This window comes from Eptesicus fuscus, chromosome 10 (assembly GCF_027574615.1).
Source record: "Eptesicus fuscus isolate TK198812 chromosome 10, DD_ASM_mEF_20220401, whole genome shotgun sequence".
NCBI lineage: Eukaryota > Metazoa > Chordata > Mammalia > Chiroptera > Vespertilionidae > Eptesicus > Eptesicus fuscus.
This window is the reverse complement of record NC_072482.1, coordinates 14128022-14150354: the sequence shown is the minus strand read 5'-3', so window position 1 is coordinate 14150354 and position 22333 is coordinate 14128022. Positions and strand designations below refer to the sequence as shown.

General features: G+C 41.7%; 1 protein-coding gene across 2 annotated transcripts in view; it reads right to left on the bottom strand.

The window, feature by feature from the left end:
• Positions 1-895: 895 nt before the first annotated feature.
• The window catches only part of CDC5L (cell division cycle 5 like), a 53300-nt gene continuing 31862 nt past the window's right edge, over positions 896-22333 (bottom strand). The window contains exons 14-16 of one of the 2 annotated variants that reach the window (XM_008153227.3): positions 20408-20605; positions 1886-2098; positions 896-1144 (exon numbers count right to left, since the gene is read on the bottom strand). In XM_008153227.3, coding sequence (XP_008151449.1) covers positions 1040-1144; positions 1886-2098; positions 20408-20605 — 516 coding nt within the window. In that variant the 3' untranslated portion in view covers positions 896-1039. The remainder of the gene's footprint in view (positions 1145-1885; positions 2099-20407; positions 20606-22333) is intronic. The other variant, XM_054722195.1, reaches the window with a different exon arrangement.

Below are 22333 nucleotides of genomic sequence, written 5' to 3'. Positions count from 1 at the left end.
GCTGTAAGTGCCACAAAACAGGAAGTATGCCTATTTTATTAACTGTTCTATCCCCAGGACTCTGACAATAAACATCTCATGAATGAATGTATCCCTCCCTACCTTTTAAGACCCTAATATTCTAAAATTAGGCAAATTTTTTTGGTGAGTTCAACACATTTTTGGCCTATTTTGACACTGATAGCCAGTGACTGTCCTAAATGATTTCCTATGCATTGTTATAAAGTTAAATCTTCTCACTTCTACCCATCCATTCCCCAAATTCTACATTTGTGTGATTGACTTGTTAAGATAAACACAGAGCTTTAATAATTAAAGTTTACTAGCCTTGTTGAAATTAATCTTTAAAATGCCTTTGTTGAAAAATATTTACAAGAAAATAACAGGTCAAGAAATGTTTTGAGCCCTAATCCATAAACTACACATGTAAGTAGCTGGGCAGAGAAGACATCATCCCTAAAATTATATTGGAAAAATAAAGGTATTAAAAAGTTAACCTATCTTGTCAGTGTATAGACAAATGATCATTCTATGCTAAAACAGTAAAAACTAACAAAGCCACAAAAGGACTGCCTATTTAGGATTTAAGTTAAGATGCTAGATCACCATTTGATTATCCCAGAGTTACTCATTAAATATGATACAGAGTACATATTCGCTGGTTTGTGGGCACTTTTAAGTATTCAATTACTTCAAACAAAAGGCTACATTCTCAATTTTTTAGGTTTTGTTTTTATTCAAGAGTATACTCACAGGCGGCACTTAAAAATCAGGCTTTTAAAATAAAGGCCGAAACTGAAAAAAAATTTTGCAAATGTGACACTGATAAAAGGATGATTGTCATAATTTAAACCCTAAAATGTCCTGTGGAGTCAAAGGCTTTATACACAGAATGTGTTAGATCAATATCGTTTAAAATAAACAATCAAAAGACCACAGATATGGGCAAATTTGTCAATGAAGATAAACATCAGTTTCAGCCTTCCAGAGTACGAAAACCAGCAATTAGTTCATCTTGTGACAGAATACACACTGTGCTTCACATTTTGGACTTTAAAGATTCTTTCTCCAGCAACAAATCAGCGTATCTTTGCTGAAGCTCCTTTTCTCTTTCCTGTTGTCGCTGTACATCTTCTTTAAGACACTTTAAGAGACAAAGATATTAAATAATTATTTCATATGTAAGTAATGAAAATTAAAAAGATCTTATGGTACTTTATCATCCTACAAACAGCTGAGTTCAGTCCTGACTCTTAAGAGGCAAGTATTGCCCAAAGAGAAACAAAACTAGGGGCTACTTTAGCTAGAACACAAATACTGCTAAGGCCATTCTTTGATTAGTCATATAACTACCATCATTTTGTAAAAATCTCTGCTTCTATCTCAAATAAACAAGCCATTATTATCCTATTGATACCCACGAATGCACTTTATCTTGGCAGGGGCTATCATGTGCACTGAGGAAATAAAGTTAAATGTGACCAAAGTAACTTGATGCTTTGGAATGAGTACCTATATTCCCAGCACCCTAAATTACCAATCAAAAAGACATCAGTTTAATGTACCTTGGAGAGCTATATGAATGGAATACAATTTAGTTTCAGGGGAAAATAAAATCTCAAGGGTTACTTATCCCATTTCATAATGTATCTTTATACAAAACAGAAAATTAGGGAAGGAAAAGCCTCTGTATCTTCCACTGGCCTGGTCTATCCATCCAACACCTGGCAATTCTAGGTCAGAAAAGTTTAGGCTCTGATTGAAAAAAGCGAAACAGTATCAACTCCCGAAGATAGCCTGCACAGGAAAGAAATAAAAATAGGAAAGCCCTGGATAATTCTATGTGGCTCTCTTTCTAAGCAAAGCTGCAAGGCAATGATGTTACCTCGAGCCTCCGGGGAATCGCAGAATCTTCATGTTTCTTGAGTTCTTCAAAAGTGCGTAACTCTAAGTAAGCCTGCTCAATTTGGTCCCATAAGTCATTCAATTGTTTCATGAGCCCCATTGCACGAGACTGGTAACCCCCAAGCAAAATTTTCATCTTCTTTTCCATCTTTGCAGCTCTCTTGGCTTCTGTCGTCATGTGACCCCTGTTTATCTGGGGGGAGATCACATCAGCACACGTGAGAAAAGCAGGCTAAATAACAGGACTACAAAGGCAGTACTGGTTCAAAGCAGCAGCACACTACAGTTCCTTGTTCTTCAGCTCTCATACACAAAATCAGGCTTAAAAGGATCTGTCTTGCACCTGAAGGCTATTATAGATTAGTCCTAAATAACATTTATAATAATTTCACCCATGATTCAATCGCAAAGCAGGCTTGAACTTCATAGTATGGAAAAACTAATCTCTACTTCTGAAAATAACTTCTGCTATCATTAATCTGCATTGATTTTAGAACTGGTAGCAACTCATCTTCACCATCTACAGCTCAAAAATGTACTTCTACATTATACATGTACATTTTTAATAGGTGTGATCAAAACATAAGGCCTCAAACTATAAAATTACTAGATTATTTTTATAATGTCAAAATCCTAAATTTGGCTATAACCCATTAAGGAAAAAGAATATCACATTTGTCAACACAATTTTTTAATTTTTAAGAAGTGAAAGGACACCATAAAATTAAGAAAAAAATGATAGTTTTCTATTAAATATGTGTATTGAGCACAGGTGGGATGCCTCCTCAAACCATTCTAAAATTAAGGGAAAAGAATTAAAAATGTATAAACTCACAAAAGAACAGGAGAGGGACAATTAACAGAAGAAAGATTTGAACAAAATTCTAAAGCTGCTGCTGGCAAGCAAAGCAGCGGTGGCGGGAGCCTCTCCCACCTCCGCTGCAGGCAGGCAGTAAGGAGCGAAGGGTCCCGGGACTGCGAGAGGGCACAGGAAGGGCTGAGGGACCCCCCACTCCTGCCCAGTGCACGAAATTTCGTGCACCGGGCCTCTAGTCTGGTATAACAGCATAATACTTATGCTCAGAAAGTGTTTATCTAGTCATGAAGACGCACTGAGTATGATCGGTACCTTATATCTGGGAATTACCACCTCACACACAGTTGAGTCATTTATTATTCCCAAACTACCAAAGATTTTAAAACTGCAAAGTTGCTAGCTTCCATTTAATATCAACAATTACATTTAATTTAGCCCAAGCTTTACGAAATTCTTTTGGCACAAATGTTGTGCTAAAGCCCTAGCCGATTTGGCTCAGAGGGATAGAGCATTGGCCTGTGGACTGAAGGGTCCCAGGTTCGATTCTGGTCAAGAGCACATGCTGGGTTGCTGACTCTGTCCCCAGTGTAGGGCATGCAGGAGGCAGATGATCAATGATTCTCTCTCATCACTGAGGTTTCTATCTCTCTCTCCCTCTCCTTTCCTCTCTGAAATCAATAAAAATCTATAATAATAAAAGCGTAATGTGCTAATTAGACTGGATGACCTTCCAGATGAAGCCGGGGCTGTGAGGGAAGCCCGGGTCCCAAGGTGCCTACCGCGGCTGGAGAGAAGCCCAGGTCCGGGGTGCCAGAGGGAAGCCGGTGCCGGCAGCCGGGAGAAGGAAAGCCTACTCTTGCACAAATTTTGTGCATTGAGCCTCTAGTATATTAAAAAGAAAACTCTCAGCTATTAACATATCAAATATTTCTTCTCTTTAAACTCTCTTTAAAAAAATATTGTGCTAAAGATTCCAAGCAAATATGGAAATAAATTATACTAAAAATATTTAAGTATGGGAAAAAAATTAATTTAATTTAGGCAACTATATAAAGTTAGTAACTAAAAGTATTTTAAAAGTGGAAGACTGCTTTTTTTAAAATATATTTTTATTGATTTCAGAGAGGAAGGGAGAGGGAGAGAGAGAGAAACATCCATGTTGAGAGAGAATCATTGATTGGCTGCCTCCTGCATGCCCTCTACTGGGGATTAACCCTTTGCACTCGCTTGCTTTTTTCTCAATTCCTTTATTCTAATGCTAACCGTGGCGAGTCACACTCGACATCTGAGTGCAAAAGGTTAAGCCCGCCACCCGGGTATGTGCCCTTGACTGGAATCGAACCTGGGACCCTTTAGTCTGCAGGCTGACGCTCTATCCACTGAGCCAAACCAGCTATGGCTGTAATACTGCTTTTAATATTCAATTTTAGCTAAGTTATCTTACATCTGCCATCTGATCATTAAAATGTGAAGGAATAAAGAGATTAAGAAGTACAGATTGGAAGTTAAAAAACAGTGAGGGGGATGTAAAGTACAGCATAGGGAATATAGTCAATAATATGTATACTGAGATTAACTATGTATGGTACCAGGTGGGTACTGGAAATACTGGGGGGAATACTTTGTAAAGTATATGGTGACTAACCACTATGCTGTACAACTAGTACAAAATAATATGACTGTAAAGTGTAATGAAAAAAATTGTGAAGGAAGACATCTATATATTTTATAATACACTCAACCTATGACTGTTCAATGCACTTTAGGAGGAAAACTTAACCTAAAACATTAAGCCTTTTTCTAGCGAATGCATACATGGGACAGACTACCTTCAATCAGCCCCAACTCCCCTGCCCTCCACACAACAGTAGTGTCCAACAGGTTATAAAACCTTTTTGTTTAAAAAGAAAGATTCAGGAAGAACCAGACTCTGATGTAATCAGATTCACATTTCTAAGCCCTTAAACAATAATAGCTTAAGGAGCTTGTACTGCATCTTATGGCTGATTTACCAAAAGGTCTCCCAAAAAATGTTTTCAAATCATTTTATGCACTTAGAGATACACTTCAAAGTCTTCTTCAAACATCTAACAAAGTTGGTATGGAGCTAGGATGAAATACGTTGCTCACTTGTCACCAGACCAGCCTCCCAAATATGGTTACAATGGAAGAAAGTTTGTGCTTTAAATATGTATCTGATCTAAATTTCGAACAATCTTAAATAAAATAAAGTTCACTATAACATTACAAATTTAAAGTAGGACACTTGATATAGTTAAAGCTGATTATATAAAAAAATGAAAGAGTGAAATTCTATTTTAAAAAAGGAGATGAATGAGAACATCCTATCTAATAAAAGAGTAATATGCAAATTAACCGTACCTCTGCTACATCCATAAGCCACGCCCACAAGCCAATAAGGAGTGAATATGCAAATAAACCCAACCAAGATGGCTGCAGCCACGGAAAGCAGGAGGGAGGCTTCGGTTTCCCTGGCAATAGAGGAAGCCAAGCTTTCCGCCTGCCCTTGCCGGCCCAGGCCTCCACTCAATGCTACAAAGTTTCCATGATAGGAGATAAATAAATCCCAACAAAAATGACGGCAGCCACAGAGCTGGAGAGAGGAGGCTTGAGTTGCCCCCGGAGATGGAGGAAGCCAAGCTTTCCACCTGCCCTGGCCGGCCCAGGCCTCCAATCCAGGCTACAAAGTTTCAATTATAGAAGATAAATAAATCCCAACAAAAATGGCTGTGGCCACGGAGCAAGCAGGAGGCTTGGCTACACTCAAGGCTACAAAGTTTCAATTATAGAAGACAAATAAATCCTAGATACCAGGGCCTCCGCTTGGGTCGCCGGGGGGCATGGCCGGCCTGCAAACCACCACAGGCTCCTCGCTCAGGCCACCCCATGCCCCAAGGGAACCCCACCCTGATCCGGGACACCCTTCAGGGCAAACCAGCTGGCCCCCACCCGTGCACCAGGCCTCTATCCTATCTAATCCTATCTAATAAAAGAATAATATGTAAATTGACCATTACTCCAACACACAAGATGGCTGCCCCCACGTGGTCAAAGATGACTGCCCCCATGTGGACACAAGATGGCCACCACGGAAGGGCAGTTGGGAGGGACCAGGCCTGCAAGGGAGGGCAGTTGTGGGCGATCAGGCCAGCAGGAGAGGGCAGTTGGGAGGGACCAGGCCTGAAAGGGAGAGCAGTTGGGGGCGATCAAGCCTGCAGGGGAGAGCAGTTAGGGGTGACCAGGCCGGCAGAGGAGGGAAGTGGGGGGCAACCAGGACTGCAGAGAAGGGCAGTTGGGGGGGAACCCAGGCCTGCATGGGAGAGCAGTTGGGGGGAACGAGGCCTGCAGGGGAGGGCAGTTAGGGGTGACCAGGCCTGCAGGGGAGGGCAGTTAGGGCAAAGAGGCTGGCATGGGAGCAGTTAGGCATCAATCAGGCTGGCAGGGGAGTGGTTAGGGAGTGATCAGGCTGGCAGGCAGAAGTGGTTAGGGGCAATCAGGAAGGCAGGCAGGCGAGCAGTTGGGAGCCAGCAGTCCTGGATTGTGAGAGGGAGGTCCGGCTGCCCGTTTAGGCCCGATCATACCGGATAGGGCCTAAACAGGCAGCCGGACATCCTTCGAGGGGTCCCAGATTGGAGAGGATGCAGGCTGGGCTGAGGGACACTCCCCAACCCCCGTGCACGAATTTCGTGCACCAGACCTCTAGTCCTAACATATAAAAACCCTGGGTCCCTCACATCCGCAACGACAGGGAGGCTCAAGCGTTCGCCAGGCTGCCGCACAGCAGGCGAGCAGGCTGAACTGCTGACCTCTCGGAGAGAGAAAGAGGCGGGGCTAATCAGCAGTGGTAGCGGCTGCTGGCAAGGCTGGGAGAGAGAAGCAGGGTGATCAGACCCTGCTTCTCTCTCCCTCGCCAGCAGCCAAACCTCTCTCTCTCCCCCAGAGGTCAGCAGTTCAGCAGCTTGCCAGCTGCCTGGGGCGGCTGCTGATCAGCCCCACCTCTATGATCAGGCTCGGAGATAGGCCTGGAGATGCTGACTGGCATAGAAACCAACCAGTCAGAACCAAATCTGTACCTCTCACCCTTGGGGATCAATAAAAAACAACAACAAAAATCATCTTTTTGGTGCTTGGTGACAAAGGTAACACATCTCTTGATATTTTAGAATTACAACAGCATAATATACAATTATCCCAAGCAAACGTACTAACTAATTCTTTGAATGTCTGGCAGCAATTTAAAAAGGACATGTAAGGATTTAATCCCTTCCATTGTGTAGAGGGCCTCCTGGGAAGGCACCTGAGCATTCTATATTGGTCCTTCTTGCCCTTTTGGCCAAGAGGGACCCTCTTCTCACAATCCAATTGCCCACAGCTGTTGCCTGAGCTTTCTGTTCATGCCGAGGTTGAAGCCTCGTGGTGGCTGGTACCATGGATCTGTCTCTCACCCAGTGGGGCGATCGGGACCCTCCCTGGAGAAGAAACCTAGGTTCCCCAAGATATGTGATCAGTGCTGGGGCCCCGCCAGCAGGCGAGGGGATCCCAAGACAGGTGCTGGGCGTGGAGACCAGGGGGCATAGGGTACCAAGGAGACAGAACTGAACCTCACATCACCCTGCTTGGCCCGGAGGATGGCTGGTTAGCCAGAGACGGGTAAGATTCCTCAGGGAAGGAACAATCTAAGACAGGCACAGTCGCAGAGGGGCCATCAGGAGAGAACTTGGGGGTCAACAGAGGTGGGGCACAGAACCTCACCCCCCCCCAACTTTGCAGGGGCCTGAACACTCACCCCTTCGGAAGGAAGTCTCCTGCCCCCATGGCTGCTTAACTTCCCATGCCCAGCTCAAATCGGGACCCAGGTAACAGACAGAGACTTGGCCGATAGCAGCTGCCCTCTCACTGCAACAAGAATTGTTGTCGTGTACCCATGGTGTGGGGAAGTGGGTTTTTGATATCTAAATCCAGCCTCCCATCAGGAATGCTCAGGACCTACTCAAGAAGGCAAATAATCCTTTCCACTAATATTTACAGGGTAAAATAAGATTGATGTTAGAGTAATAAATTTGACAGTAAAATAGTAGTCAAGTTTTCAGGCTAATTTAAATTGGCTAATTGAAACAAGCAAATATTCTAGAAAAATTAATTGTACTGGACAAAAAGCAGTTCCTAAAGTGTTAACTTAATTTTTATTGGTAGTTCATCTCATGATAAAATTGCGTAACATGTAATGAACCTAAAGCAGTAATATTATAGTGCAAAAAATTAAAATTTAAAAGCTATCAAGACTACATTATAAAATTTTCAAAAGCCTCCTAATATTTAAATCAAAAAAGGGGGGAATAGAAGAATATCATGTAAGGAAAAAATATCCTGTAAGTAAATTACATCTAGAAAATTTGTACTTTAGAAAATTAATTGTAAGGCTAAAAGCAAGACACCCATGAAAAACACACATGGTGTCAAAACAAGCCAGAGGAAAATCATTTGGGCAAAAAATGAAAAAGGATCCCAAGTCAATTTTATAGAAAATATCCCTTTATTAACTTTTGGTTGAGAATATGTTTGTATATTTTCAGAAAACAACTCCGAGACCATGTGGATTCCGGCAACAGAGAGGAATCAACAGGACTACTCCAGCCATAAAGACAGAAGAGAAGCAGTCCAGAGATGGAAGACGCTTACGTCACCTTGCCATACTAGCAGTTAGCAGCTGTGCGTCACTGGCAGGTTGCCCAGGACCAAACCAGAGAGGGTCAGACCTGCATTACCACCATTTGCCCACCATCCAGAACTGAAATATCATTGCTGACATGTGCACATAAGGAACTGTTTGACATTGAAACTGAGTCTCAAAAGAACTGTTGGCCCAGAAAGAAACTCACTACAGACTGATTCATTTGCCTTTCAGCATAACCATTATTGCTTGTCTCATTTTTGGTTCTTATAAGTGTATTTCTAGTAGCACATGATCTCACTCATCTAGGGGAAATGATAAACAACATAGACTGATGAACAAGAACAGACCCAGAAACAAGGAGGCATGAATCAGACTGTCGGGCCTCAGAGGGAGGGTAGGGGGGTGGGGAAAAAGGGGAGAGATCAACCAAAGGACTTGTATGCATGCATATGAGCCTAACCAGTGGTTAAGGACAACAGGGGGGTGGGGGCATGCGTGGGGAGGGGTATGGGATGAGAATGGGGGGATGAGGACAAATATGTGATACCTTAATCAATAAAGAAATTTTTTTAAAAAAGAACCAAATCTGGGTGAATTGCAAGGAGCCAATGGCTGCCTAGAAGGCGGAGCTTTTGATACTGACTGGCATAGAAACCAACCAATCAGAACCAAATCTGGGTGAATTGCGAGGAGTCAATGGCTACCTAGGAGGTGGAGCTTTTGACGCTGACTGGCATAGAAACCGACCAATCAGAACCAAATCTAGGTCAACTGTGAGGAGCCAATGGCTGCCTAGGAGGCGGAGCTTTTGACGCTGACTGGCATAGAAACCGACCAATCAGAACCAAATTGGCCGGCAGAGGAGGGCAGTTGGGGGCAAGATCAGGCCTGCAGGGGAGGGCAGTTGGGGGTCATCAGGCCAGCAGGGGAGGGCCATTGGGGACAACCAGGCCGGTAGGAAAGGGCAGTTGGGGGCAACCGGGCCGGCAGGGGAGGGAGGGCCGTTGGGGGCAATCGGGCCAGCAGGGGAGCAGTTAGATGTTAATCAGGCCGGCAAGGGAGTGGTTAGGGGGTCATCAGGCTGGCAGGCAGAAGCGGTTAGGGGCCAGCAGTCCCCGATTGTGAGAGGGATGTCCGACTGCCAGTTTAGGCCCAATCCCTGTGGGCCTAAACCGGCAGTCAGAGATCCCCTGAGGGGTCCCAGATTGGAGAGGGTGCAGGCTGGGCTGAGGGACACCCCCCTGTCCCAGTGCACGAATTCCGTGCACCGGGCCTCTAGCCTATATATAAAAGCCTAAGCAACCAAATGACTGATGATTGGTTGCTATGATGCGCACTAACCACCAGGGGGGCAGATGCTCAATGCAGGAGCTGCCCCCTGATGGTCAGTGTGCTCCCACAGCGGGAGTGCCACTCAGCTGACCGATGGGCACCAGGCACCGGGCTCACAGCTGGCAAGCGCAGCTGTGCGGGGCGAGCCTCTCCCGCCTCCACGGCAACGTTACCAAGCAGCAGTGGTGGCGGCGGCAGCAAGCACAGCAGGGCCGGAATGAGCAGGAGCAGAGCAGCACCTCCCTGGCTGCCTGCCACTTAGCGCACTACTATATCCTCCAAGGGGTCCTGGATTGTGAGAGGGCACAGGCCAGGCTGAGGCACCCCACCAGTGCATGAATCCATGCACCAGGCCTCTAGTGTCTACATATAAATGTGTAAGAAAACCAAGCTGACAAATTTCATACTATTTCTGGAATTTGCTTCAAAGTAATGGGGAAGGTGTCCTAGCCAGTTTGGCTCAGTGGATAGAGCATCAGCCTGGGGACTGAAGGATCCCAGGTTCGATTCCAGTCAAGGGCACATGCTGGGGTTACAGGCTCAATCCCCAGGAGGGGGTGTGTGGGAGGCAGCCAATCAATGATTCTCTCTCATCATTGATGTCTATCTCTCTCTCCCTTCCTCTCTGAATAAAAATATTTTTTTTAAAAATAATAATGGGGAAGGGGAAATTGAAACAGTGGCTGGATGAGTTTGTGACTGTCATAGCTGGGTGGTAATACAAGAGTATTCATTACAATAGTTTACATTTGGGTATGTTTTAAAATTCCCGTAATAAAATGATTTTTCAATTTCTACTCTAAAGGTCAATTATTTTAAGACCATACACCAAAAACCACGAAACATTAATACAATGAAGTATAATGTAGACATTAAAATGCACAAGTATGTCAACTGTTTCAACACACCAAAACATATATGTGATATGTTAAATTAAAATTCACAATTATGTAAAATCTATGTATACCAGTGATGGCGAACCTATGACATGCGTGTCAGCACTGACGTGCGTAGCCATTTCTGATGACACACGGCCGCTGAGGCGGCCGCATGCCGAGGATGAAACATTTGCTACTCCTGAGGATGAAACATTTGCAAAATAATGTTTTTTCCTCAAAGTGACACACTACCCGAGTTATGCTCAGTTTTTTGGCGAAGTCTGACACATCAAGCTCAAAAGGTTGCCCATCACTGATGTATACTAACCAAAATCAGACTGTCTTAATTTCTCTCCTAAGATCTACCATATCTCAAATTTCTGACATTCATCAAAATTTATAGAATAAAAACTTAGCCCCCTGCTGTTCAAGGTGAAGTTACTTTTTGATACCTTAAATGCATAAAACCAAGTTTACCCCATTTAGGTAACACTAAGGATGAACAAACCTGAAAGACATGGGAGAAAATTCCCATTTGCTATTTGCTAAGCACATTATCTCAAACTCTCACTTCCATGACATTAAAACTATTACAGATAAGGAAATTTGAGATCCAGAGAGGTTAAGTAACTTGCCTTAGTCCACACAGCCACTAAGTGATGAAGCTCTGCAGTTATGTCCTACTTTAAAAGTCCAACATATTAGGCCACACCAATGCTAATAAAATGGAAGTCCTCCCTGCCTCAGCCCCCGAACTGCAAAAATGCCTGAAGAAATTCAAGCTGTGGGACTATGGTAAATGGCTTAATGCACCAGTTTCCAGAAAAACTATTCCAGACAAATGTAAACAAAATCATAATTAACCCTTTGCACTCGCTTGCTTTTTTCTCGATTCCTTTATTCTACTCGGTATTTAATTTTTTAAATACCCCAGATTTTACAAAGTGCGGCAGTAGAATAAAAAACTGGAGTTTCTTTTCATACAAACTTATTATTTGGATTTTTTTATATTTCAAATTACTGATACATTCAAAGAGTAATTTTAATCTCTATAATTTTTCATGGTGTGATATTTTTTTGAAACATTCACCAACATGAAGACCTGGTTTACATTCACGTTTCGCAAATATAAATCGTCTCTCTTCTTCCTCCTTTGATTTTTCTGTTAGAACAAACAACACAATCTTTGTGTTTTTTGTTAGGGTGAGGTGTGATTATATGGAGCTTTCCATCTAAATGTTGCTCTAAGTTAGTGGATAATAATCTACCCCTGGAAGTTAGTGTACTGGTCTAACCTTTTTCACGTGACTGATGTGACTTAGAAACAAATAGCCTTTGAAGATGCCATTGGTGAAGCTTAGATGGTGGCATCAGTTGAGACGGCATTTACATTTTACTTGTCCTTTCATGCTAATGAAAACAAGAAAAGATACTGGAAAAATAGACAAAAATCCCCCTTCCCCCCCGCGGTGAAACTACTTGTCGAGTGTGGCTCGACATAAGAGCTGCTACCGATGCTAACCATGTGGAGTCACACTCGACATCCGAGTGCAAAAGGTTAATGGATCTGCTCATCAGTCTTCCCCTGATTTAGACATTGACCTGTACCTACCCACTTATAAGAATTTGACACTTCAGAAAAGCTTTTACTTTCCCCAGCTTATATTTTTAAATTCATAATTCTTTAATTCTTAAGAAACTATGAAACTATAGGAAAACAAACATCTCTCAGAAAAATTTTACAGAGGAAAAAAGTTACTAACAACTTCTTAAGAAGTTGGGCAGAATATAACTTGTATAATTATTTGGAGATTTCACCAAAGCTAATCCTTGCCACTAACTTTAAATGAGGGCAAGTTATCAGGTTTCTTTTTATTTTTTAATGATATTTATAATATTACTAGAGACCCAGTGTATGAAATTCATGCACTGCTAGGGTCCCTAGGCCTGGCTGGCAATCAGGGCCAATTGGGGCCTTCCGGCTGTCGGCTGGGGCCTTCCTTTGTTCCATGCCATCCCCTGGTGGTCAGTGCATGTCATAGCGAGCAATCGAACTCCCAGTCTCCCGGTTGAACTCCCGAGGGGACAATTTGCATATTAGCCTTTTATATATATATAGATAGATACTCTTCAGTGAACAAAGCAATATATGATGATCCCAATTTAAACACCTTCCTCCTTTCATCCACACACATGTTATGTATAGTAACTTTTTTCCTATCATATGTAATATTATAAATATGTACTCACACATATATAAAAATACACACACCCAAGATGTCATTTTGTGATTATGTCTAGATGGTAGGCTCTTTTCTTCATTTTTTAAATTTCTTTTTAAATTTCTCTTTAAAGTACTGGTATTATTTTTAGAAAAGCACCCCAAATGTTATTTTTAAATGCATAGAAAAGAAACTGTCTAAAAAAGACTGGCCAGAGACCAATGGAAAACTGATGGTCCCCAGGAGATGAATCAGTGGAACCATAAGTGTTTCCTTGGGTCATTATAAAAGGAGGCTGTATGGGACTTATAAAAGTGTAATTGTTACTTTCAAACTCACTAAGTTTGTTAAGGTTACTAAGCTTAAGTAATTCCAAAATAAACACATTATCCTTGGGTCTCCAATACCGTCTTCAGTTAAAGTCTGTAACAGTGAGGTTCAGAAAAATTAAGAGCATCCCTCACTGAAACTCTTGCTTTGGGGCCCATAACATAACTTTATACCACTGGAAAAGCAGGTTTAAGGATACCCAAAATAAATACAGAGTTAATGGCAGCTCCACTTCCCAGTCCATCATTCAGCAATATGATCCTATACTATTAAAGATGTGGTTCAACCATCGAAATGTTTGCAAACAAGAGTCCATGAGTGGCTCTTTTATCTCTATACAGCTTATTTAGCATTAAGTTTTATCAACAAACCTTCTCTATATTGATGAGATGCAGGTCCAAGTAAGTGATTATTGTCACATCTATCAGAGTTAGCAACTGTCAGATTGTACCCCTGCAAAGCAAGCTAAGCAGTAAGGCAAAACCTTACTAAACACCTTTGCAGGACAGCAAGGTACCAACAAAGCAATCAAGTGGCCTAGCACTTTACATCTGCACAAGTTAGGAAATGAAACACAAAGTGTGTGAAACGAATTCAACCCAATCCTGAGGCATAACAGAAGCAACATGGTTGTACCAAGGAGATCTCTGGTCTAGCTCTAGAGTTCTTGCTAGGAACAACCAAGACATCTGCCAGTGCCTTTAGGGGTCACGGTAGACCAGAACTTCCGAAACAGAGCATTCCAAAGTTCTGGGAACTCTTCTCCTGAAGCCCTTGCCTCCCTCGCCCTCTCCCCCCGATACACACACACATACACACACCTACACATACACACATACCTACACACACACACACACACTCACAAAGCAATATAAGCATAAGCCTGCTGAGATACAACATATAGTCCTCCACCCAGAATTGTCCACCAACTTAATCCTTACCCTAAGTTTTCACTATTTAAAGTATTAAGGGAATATTTTTCCTGTACTAAAACATCTGACTTTATAATGGAAGTCACTGAGAAAATGGAATCCATTATGCAGCCAATTTTGTTGAAACATAACCATTCAGTTAAGGCAGGGGTCCTCAAAGAGTTCTACAAATACACTGAGAAGAATTTTAAATGTGTTATCTGTGTTCTTTAAGTTACTTTATTTCCAAGAAGTCAATGTTACATAATATTTCTTGACTAAGTTGACTGTGCCAGTAAAATACAGGGAGAAGTATTACTTCTGGACCTAGTTTCCACCTCTAAGGAAAGCCTTTCCATTTTTATAGCTAACATGACAAAATCTACTTTTCAGCCAAACTTCCTAAACACAGCAGTTTAGATACTATTTCAATACTATTAAATTTAATAGCAGGCCTAAATTCAGACTTCTCATTTCACTTTTGCACCTACTGGAAATTATTTCACTCAAAATAATTATGTCTTCAGATGATTTCCTATTTCCACTTAAAGTGGAAACAAATTAGAACACTTCAAATTCTATTTGCACTTCCCAAATACAGTAATGACTCATTTATCTGGCATCGTCAGAAAAGGAGGTTCTCCACATGAAGGTTTTCCAGATATCTGAAGTCCACAGGAGCAGAGCGTTCATCTGCCTTGTTTCCTGCTGTACCTCAGGGCCTAGAACAGGGGCTGGCACATAGTAGATGCCCAGTAACATTCACCGAACATGTGATTAAATAAAGTACTAAAGCTCTTTTATTTTTAACCATCTGGTGAAAACTTTTCTAGTTATAGCCATCCCTCTTTAAAAAAAAAATAAAAAACATGACACTGAACAGAAATTAAGCTTTTCTTATTTATTTGGGGTTTCTCTATAAACAGCAATCACTCTACCCTCTTACCATACACCAATAATGCCCTCACAGAAGCTATTAAAATTCATAGGGCTTTTTGCTACCATATTTAACCCTTTGCACTCGCTTGCTTTTTTCTCGATTCCTGCTACCGATGCTAACCGTGTCGAGTCACACTCGACATCGAGTGCAAAAGGTTAAATGGCATCAACATGCCATGCTTTCTAACTTTTCCTTTTCTGATATTAGCTGTCATTTCTATTTGCTGTTGCTGCCTTATTTTACACACAAATGTCTGGCAAGGTTCTAAAATTGATTCTGCCCCCAAAGCAGAATAAAATACATGGACTTGGTTATAATTCAGAAGTCTTTCTCACTTACTTCTGACTTGTGTCTACATTCTGGTTCTATTTAACAGACTCTTACACCACCCACCACATTCTTCATAAAATCTGAGGTGGTTCTATTAGTTTTAAATGAGTATCTTATACTAATCATGAGTAATGGTTCAAAGACTAGCTCCAATATAAACCTCTGGGTACTTTTTTTTAATCCATTTAGGAGATACCAACAATGACAAAGCTGGATTTCATCTTGCTTGATATACTGTGATAGAGCCATAATTTAAATTCACTGTTCCAAAGTTCATGGCATCAAAAATCAAACACACTGACTGCTATGGTACACTGTGCTTACACAGAAAGGCATATCTCCCTGAACCTAAGAGTGGAAAGGATAATTTAAGTATAGCATTTAGTTTGTATAATACAACTGGAATTCCTTCCCCACAACAAACTTGGAATAATGTTTATAATTTAGCAATCAACTGAAATGATGAAAGAATTACCACAATTGAAATAAAATATTTATGTATTTCAAACCAGTAGAATTGTATCTTCAAAAACTAAAATAAGCTAAGACAAACCTAGTTCTGAATTAGGGATGGATACAAGTAAAATGGGGGATTGTTTATTTGGGTTTTTGAGTCTCTTTTCTTCTTTTTAAAGATTTAATGAACTTTCATTTGAAATAAGCACAGCTTACTAAATTAAAGGATTTGATTACATATCCTTTAAAAGTAACTAGTTGGGTAAACAATATCCAGGAGTCAAGAAAAGAAAAATTACTTCAAACTGTTTTATGAATATTCTTCCAAAATCACCAATACTTCAACAAAAATAGTTCAACGGAAGATTTCAGTTCCTGGTACTGAAATGAACAAAGAGAACCACATGTTTTTAATGGTGGCTTATAAATGACCCAAATAAATCTCCAAAAGAACAGCAGTGGTTCTTTCTGTACTTTTCCCTTCAAAACTCACAAGACCAATTCAACATAGACATAAAAATTACTGTACTTTATGGCACCACTCACTTTGTGACACATTTATTTGCTGTCATGAAAGTTAGTGCCTCAACAAAGTAAATGAGATTTAGGAAAAAACTTTTTTTTTACAGTTTAAACAGCACAAAATGTCCTTACCATTTGAGGCAGAAAAGAGTTTACCCACCTCAAATGAGATGATTTTCTAACTAAGTGAGAGACCTAAGTATTTATATATAAATGTTACAAGAAGCTTTCCAAATAGCTTTCCAATCAGCTATGATGCTGACCTTAGATCAGAATTACACTAACTACCATTTATAAGAAATGAAGCCTACACAACAGAAAACATAAAATTTAACCACTGATGTTCTACTTTCCCTGACTCCGTGAATTAAAACAGAACAACAGCACACCCTGCTGGAAGTTAGTAATACAACCAGAATAACCAGCAACACTGGATTGCTAGGATTCCATCCAAGATGAGAATTACTTCAAAAACAAATTCTAATTTCTCACTAAATGATAAAAGAAGTTCACGAACATTAGCCATTACATACCTATACATGTGATCTTAAAAATAAAGACTTAGAATAACTTCAAATAAAAAGATATCGCTTTTTCTTCTTGGATGTGATTCTTCGGGCGGGCAAGGGCAACAAAATAAAAAATAAGCAAATGGGATTCATTAAACAAAAAAGCTTTTGGAGAGTGGAGAAAACAAAACAAAAAGACAACCTCCTAAATGGGAAAAGATACTTGCAAATGATATATATGATAAGTGCTTGATATCCAAAATTAATATAAAGAATTTATAAAATTCAGCATTAAAAAATAATCCAATTAAAAATGGGCAGAAGACCTGAATAGACATTTCTCCAAAGATATACAGATGGCAAAGAGACATATGAAAAGAGGCTCAACCTCACTAATTATCAGGGAAATGCAAATAAAAACCACAATGAGATATCATCTCACCTGTCAGAATGGCTGTCATCAAAAAGACAAGTAACAATGGTTAAGATGTGGAAAAAAGGAAACCTATGTGAACTGTTGGTGAAATTGTAAATTGGCACAGACACTATGGAAAATAGTATGGAGGTTCCACAAAACAATAAAAATAGAGCTACCATACAGTTCAGCAATTTCAGTTGGGGCATTTATCTAAAGAAAATGAAAACATTAATTTGAAAAGATATGCACACTCCTTTGTTCACCGCAGCATTATTTACCACAGCCATGATATGGGAGCAACCTAGGTGTCCATCCATAGATGAATGGATAGAGATGATGTGACAGACAGCTGGTGTGGCTCAGTGGTTGAGCACTGACCTATGAACCAGGTCATGGTTTGCTGGGTCAGGGCAATAAAAAAAATATTTTTTTTTAAATGACGATGTGATTATATTTACATATATACTAGAGGCTCAGTGCACAAAATTCGTGCACTGGGGGGTGGGTGTCCCTCAGCCCAGCCTGCACCCTCTCCAATCTGGGACCCCTCAGGGGACATCCCTCTCACAATCCAGGACTGCTGGCTCCTAACTGCTTGACTGCCTGCCTGCCTGATTGCCCCTAACCGCATCTGCCTGCCAACCTGATCACCCCCTAACTGCTCCCCTGCTTGCCTGGATGCCTAACTGCTCCCCTGCCGACCTGATCGCCCCCAACTGCCCTCCCCTGCCAGCCTGATCGCCCCCAACTGCCCTCTCCTGCTGGCCTAATTGGCCCAAATGCCCTTCCCTGCTGGCCTGATCGCCCCCAACGGCCCTCCCCTGCAGGCCCGATCACCTCCAACTGCCCTTGCCTGCCAGCCTGATAGCCCCCAACTGCCCTCCCCTACTGGCCTGGTCGCCCCCAACTGCCCTCCCCTGCCCACTTGATGGCCCCCAACTGCTCTTCCCTGATCTTGTGATGACATGGGGGTGGCCATCTTTGTGGCAGCCATCTTTGTGGCAGCCATCTTGTGATGAAACGAGGGTAAGACGCCACCTAGGCTTTTATTAGTATAGATGTGTGTGTGTGTGTGTGTGTGTGTGTGTGTGTGTGTGTGTGTGTATAATGTAATACTACTTAGCCACAGAAAAAAACGGAATTTTGCCATTTGTGACATGTATGGACCTAAAGGGTATAGGTCCATACATGTCACAAATGGCAAAATTCCGTTTTTGGTGAAATAAATCAGAGAAAGACAAACAATTCACTTATATGCGGACTCTAAAAAACTAAGCAAAGGAACAAACAGACTCATACGGAGTACAAACTGATTGGTGCCAGAGGGTTGAGTGATGGGAGGATGGGCAAAAAGATGAAGGGGATTGAGAGGTACAAACTTATAATTCAAACCTGTAAGTCACAGGAATATAACAGAGTTAGGGAATACAATCTATATCATCATGGTAACTTTGTACGGTGATAGACTATCAGGAGACTGCTCGTGGTGACCACTTTGTAAGGTACAAAAGTATCAAATCACAATGTTGTACAACTGAAACTAATATTATATTGTATGTCAACTATACTTTAATTAAAAAAACCTTTATACCCTGGCCAGGTGCATCGTCCTATACACCAAAAGGTTGAGGGTTCAAACCCTAGTCGAGGTGTATATGGGAGGCAACCGATCATGCTTCTCTTTCTCTCTCTCTCTCTCTCTCTCTCTCTCTCTCTCTCTCTCTCTCTCTCTCTCTCTCTCTCTCTCTCCCTTCCTTTCTCCTCGGGTGAGGGAAAAAAAAAAAAGGCCTTACATTCCAGAATTTTAAAAATGTATTGCTTTTTTCCTTTTTCCTGCTCCTTTCCCTAGCCCTACATAGCCCTGACCACCCCAGTAATTTTATCATTTTTTTATTTTAACCCTAAATAAAAATATTTTCAAATATGCTTGCTGTAAAGAGAAACTGGCAATCACATTAGAGAAAATTGCATAATGTGATTGCATGAAGCACCCTTTCTCCTTCCCATTACAACTTGGCCTCAGAAACATCCCTAAAGACCACCATTAAGAATCCACAAGGCAGCCTAGTGGTCCATGAACCACAATTTGCATGCCACTGGCAAAATGCCTATACGGATTCTGCAATTCAAAAAATGCAGACAATATTAAGAAACCACATGTCATGAAACTCCCATCTGGTACATTTCAACATTTTCACAAACATGAAAAATCATGGAAGCCATTGTCTGGATAATACAACTCGGCGCTCTCTTTGTAACAAACTCACAGGAATCAGAGGATGAACAAAAGGTATCAAAGTTTTGTAAATGTGCTTTTTTCAAAATATATTTTTATTGATTTCAGAGAGAAAGGGAGAGGGAAAGAAGAATCACTGATCGACTGCCTCCTGCACGCCCCCTACTGGGAATCGAGCCAGCAACCGGGGCATGTGGCCTTGACCAGAATCAAACTGGGGACCCTTCAGTCCGCAGGCCAACGCTCTGTCCACTGAGCCAAACCAGCTATGGCTAAATGTGCTCTTTTGGCTATAGAAAAAGGCTCTTTGGAACCACTGAGTTTCCTTCTTAGAGAAAACAAGCTATTCTAGCATTGATCTACATTGTTCTGAGTGACTAGTGTTAACTTTGTTGTTGTTGTTAATCCTCACCTGAGGATATTTTTCAATTGATTTTTAGAAAGAATGGAAGGAAGAGAGAGTGACAGAGAAACATCAAGGTGAGAGAGACACATGGATTAGTTACGTACCACATGCACCCCAACCTGGGGCCAGGGATTGAGCCTGCAACCGAGGTACCTGCCCTTGACTGGAATCTAACCTGGGACCCTTCGGTCCGCAGGCCCACGCTCTATCCATTAAGCCAAACTGGCTAGGGCTAGTGTTAATGTCTTGGCTCCTTGCTCCCATATCTTAAAGGTTCTGATTGACCTGTGGCCAACTTGGAGGCTACTCTTCATCATGAAGGCCAGAACTCATGAAAATCCAATGAAAAAAGAAAGCCAAAGAGGACCAAACACTTCAGTGTAGTTTTTCCTCAAGAATTGCAAAGGCAAATTACCTCAGGTCTATTTTTCTGAAGTTGTTTCCAGGGGTATTACTTGGTTCATTATTTCAATCAAAGTACATTTAAATTAGATACCAACCTCAAGCCTCTTTTCAAGTGACTCAATTCTGTCCTTTTTGCTTGCTAGGTTGGCCCGTGTGTAGCGGCTCTGCCCAGGGAGATACAAAACTTGACTGTAGCATTCTTCCCACACCTGGTTATAAGCTTCACTTGAGAGTTCTCCATGGCTCATACCTTGTTTTACCACTTCCATCTCCTGTACCAGAACATCTTGGGCCTGTTTAAGATAATTTCAATAAGTTTGAGTATTAGAAAGACTTGCCATCAACTGGGAACTTTAAAGACTATTTTTCCTCCTCCTTTGGACAAAAGCAAGGAGTTCTAGTTGACTGGTTGTTTCTTGGAAGGGGGGAAAATGTCTAAGCAAAATGAGTAGTGAAGCCTGTATGTCAATGGAGACTGATCTGAAAAGCCAAGCATCCATGTAGCTCCAATAATATAAACAATCCTTTGCCTTCACTCATTATAACAACAGCTACCATTTCTCAGGTGTCTACTATGTGCCAGGAACTGAATTTAATAGTTTTGCCTATATTATCTTCAAACACCACAACCACCTTAGAAAGTAGCCAATATTAACCTCATTTTAATGTTGATGACACTAAGGCTCAAAGAGGTGAAATACCTTCTTCAAAAACATATCATTAGTTAGCAGACAAAGCAGGATCGTGCTCAAGCCAAACACCATCAAGGCTTCCACTCTACTATCCCTATCTACACGAAGGGAATTAGGCATTTTCTGACACATGCCTTTGTTCTCATCTCAAAGAATGTCCCTGACATTGCTAGAGAATGAGATTAGGGGCACAAGTCAAATACTGATGGATCATAGGCCAGTTTTTGCTCACTACTAAAGAAACAGTTTAAAATGACAGAACAAGGAGGTGGGGTGTTGTACAGGCCTGGCTTCAAACCACAGCTTTACCATTTTAAGTAGCTGTCTGAACTTGCTTATCATCTCTGAGCCCATTTCTCATCTCTAAAATGGGGATAATATACATAGAGTGCCTAGCCCCGTGGTCGGCAAACTGTGGCTCGCGAGCCACATGCGGCTCTTTGGCCCCTTGAGTGTGGCTCTTCCACAAAATACCACGGCCTAGGCAAGTCCATTTTGAAGAAGTGGCATTAGAAGAAGTTTAAGTTTAAAAAATTTGGCTCTCAAAAGAAATTTCAATCGTCGTACTGTTGATATTTGGCTCTGTTGACTAATGAGTTTGCCGACCACTGGCCTAGCCCAACACCAGACACCCAGATTCTGTGAGCATACCACATGAACTTCTTCCAGCCCTTTGCTTCATGGCTCATGAAAAACTGACAATCACTTTTTGTGCTTTATAGAAAGCATTCAATCATTCTATAGATTGTACCAATCAATATCAGAAAACAAACAGATCAAAATATATAAAATTAAGAGAAATGATCAGCATACAAAAAAATTTAAACAAAAAATATAAAAATCACGTCTATCCTAATATATAAAAACCCAGGGTCCGTAACAAATCCAAAACGACCGAAGGCTCCACCGACCAGAAATCAGTCTTGCAGTCAGTGCTGGGTTGAGGTGGCGACCCAGCACTGACTGCTGCGGATGCGGGCGGTGTGACCCAGCACTGACTGCCACGGGGACTGCGGATCAGGCCCAGAGAGAAGCCCAAAGAGAGAGGCAGGATCTGATCCACAGCCTCCATGGCAGCTGTTGATCAGCCATTGCCTCTTTCTCTCCAGGCTTCACAAGCAGCTGCGCCTCTGTTTCTCTCCAGGAACTGATGATCAGCCCCACTTCTATGATCAGACCCAGAGATAGGCCTGGAGACGCTGACTGGCATAGAAACCAACCAATCAGAACCAAATTGGCCAGCAGAGGAGGGCAATTGGGGACGAGATCAGGCCTGCAGGGGAGGGCAGTTGGGGTCGAGATCAGGCCGGCAGAGGAGGGCAGTTAGGG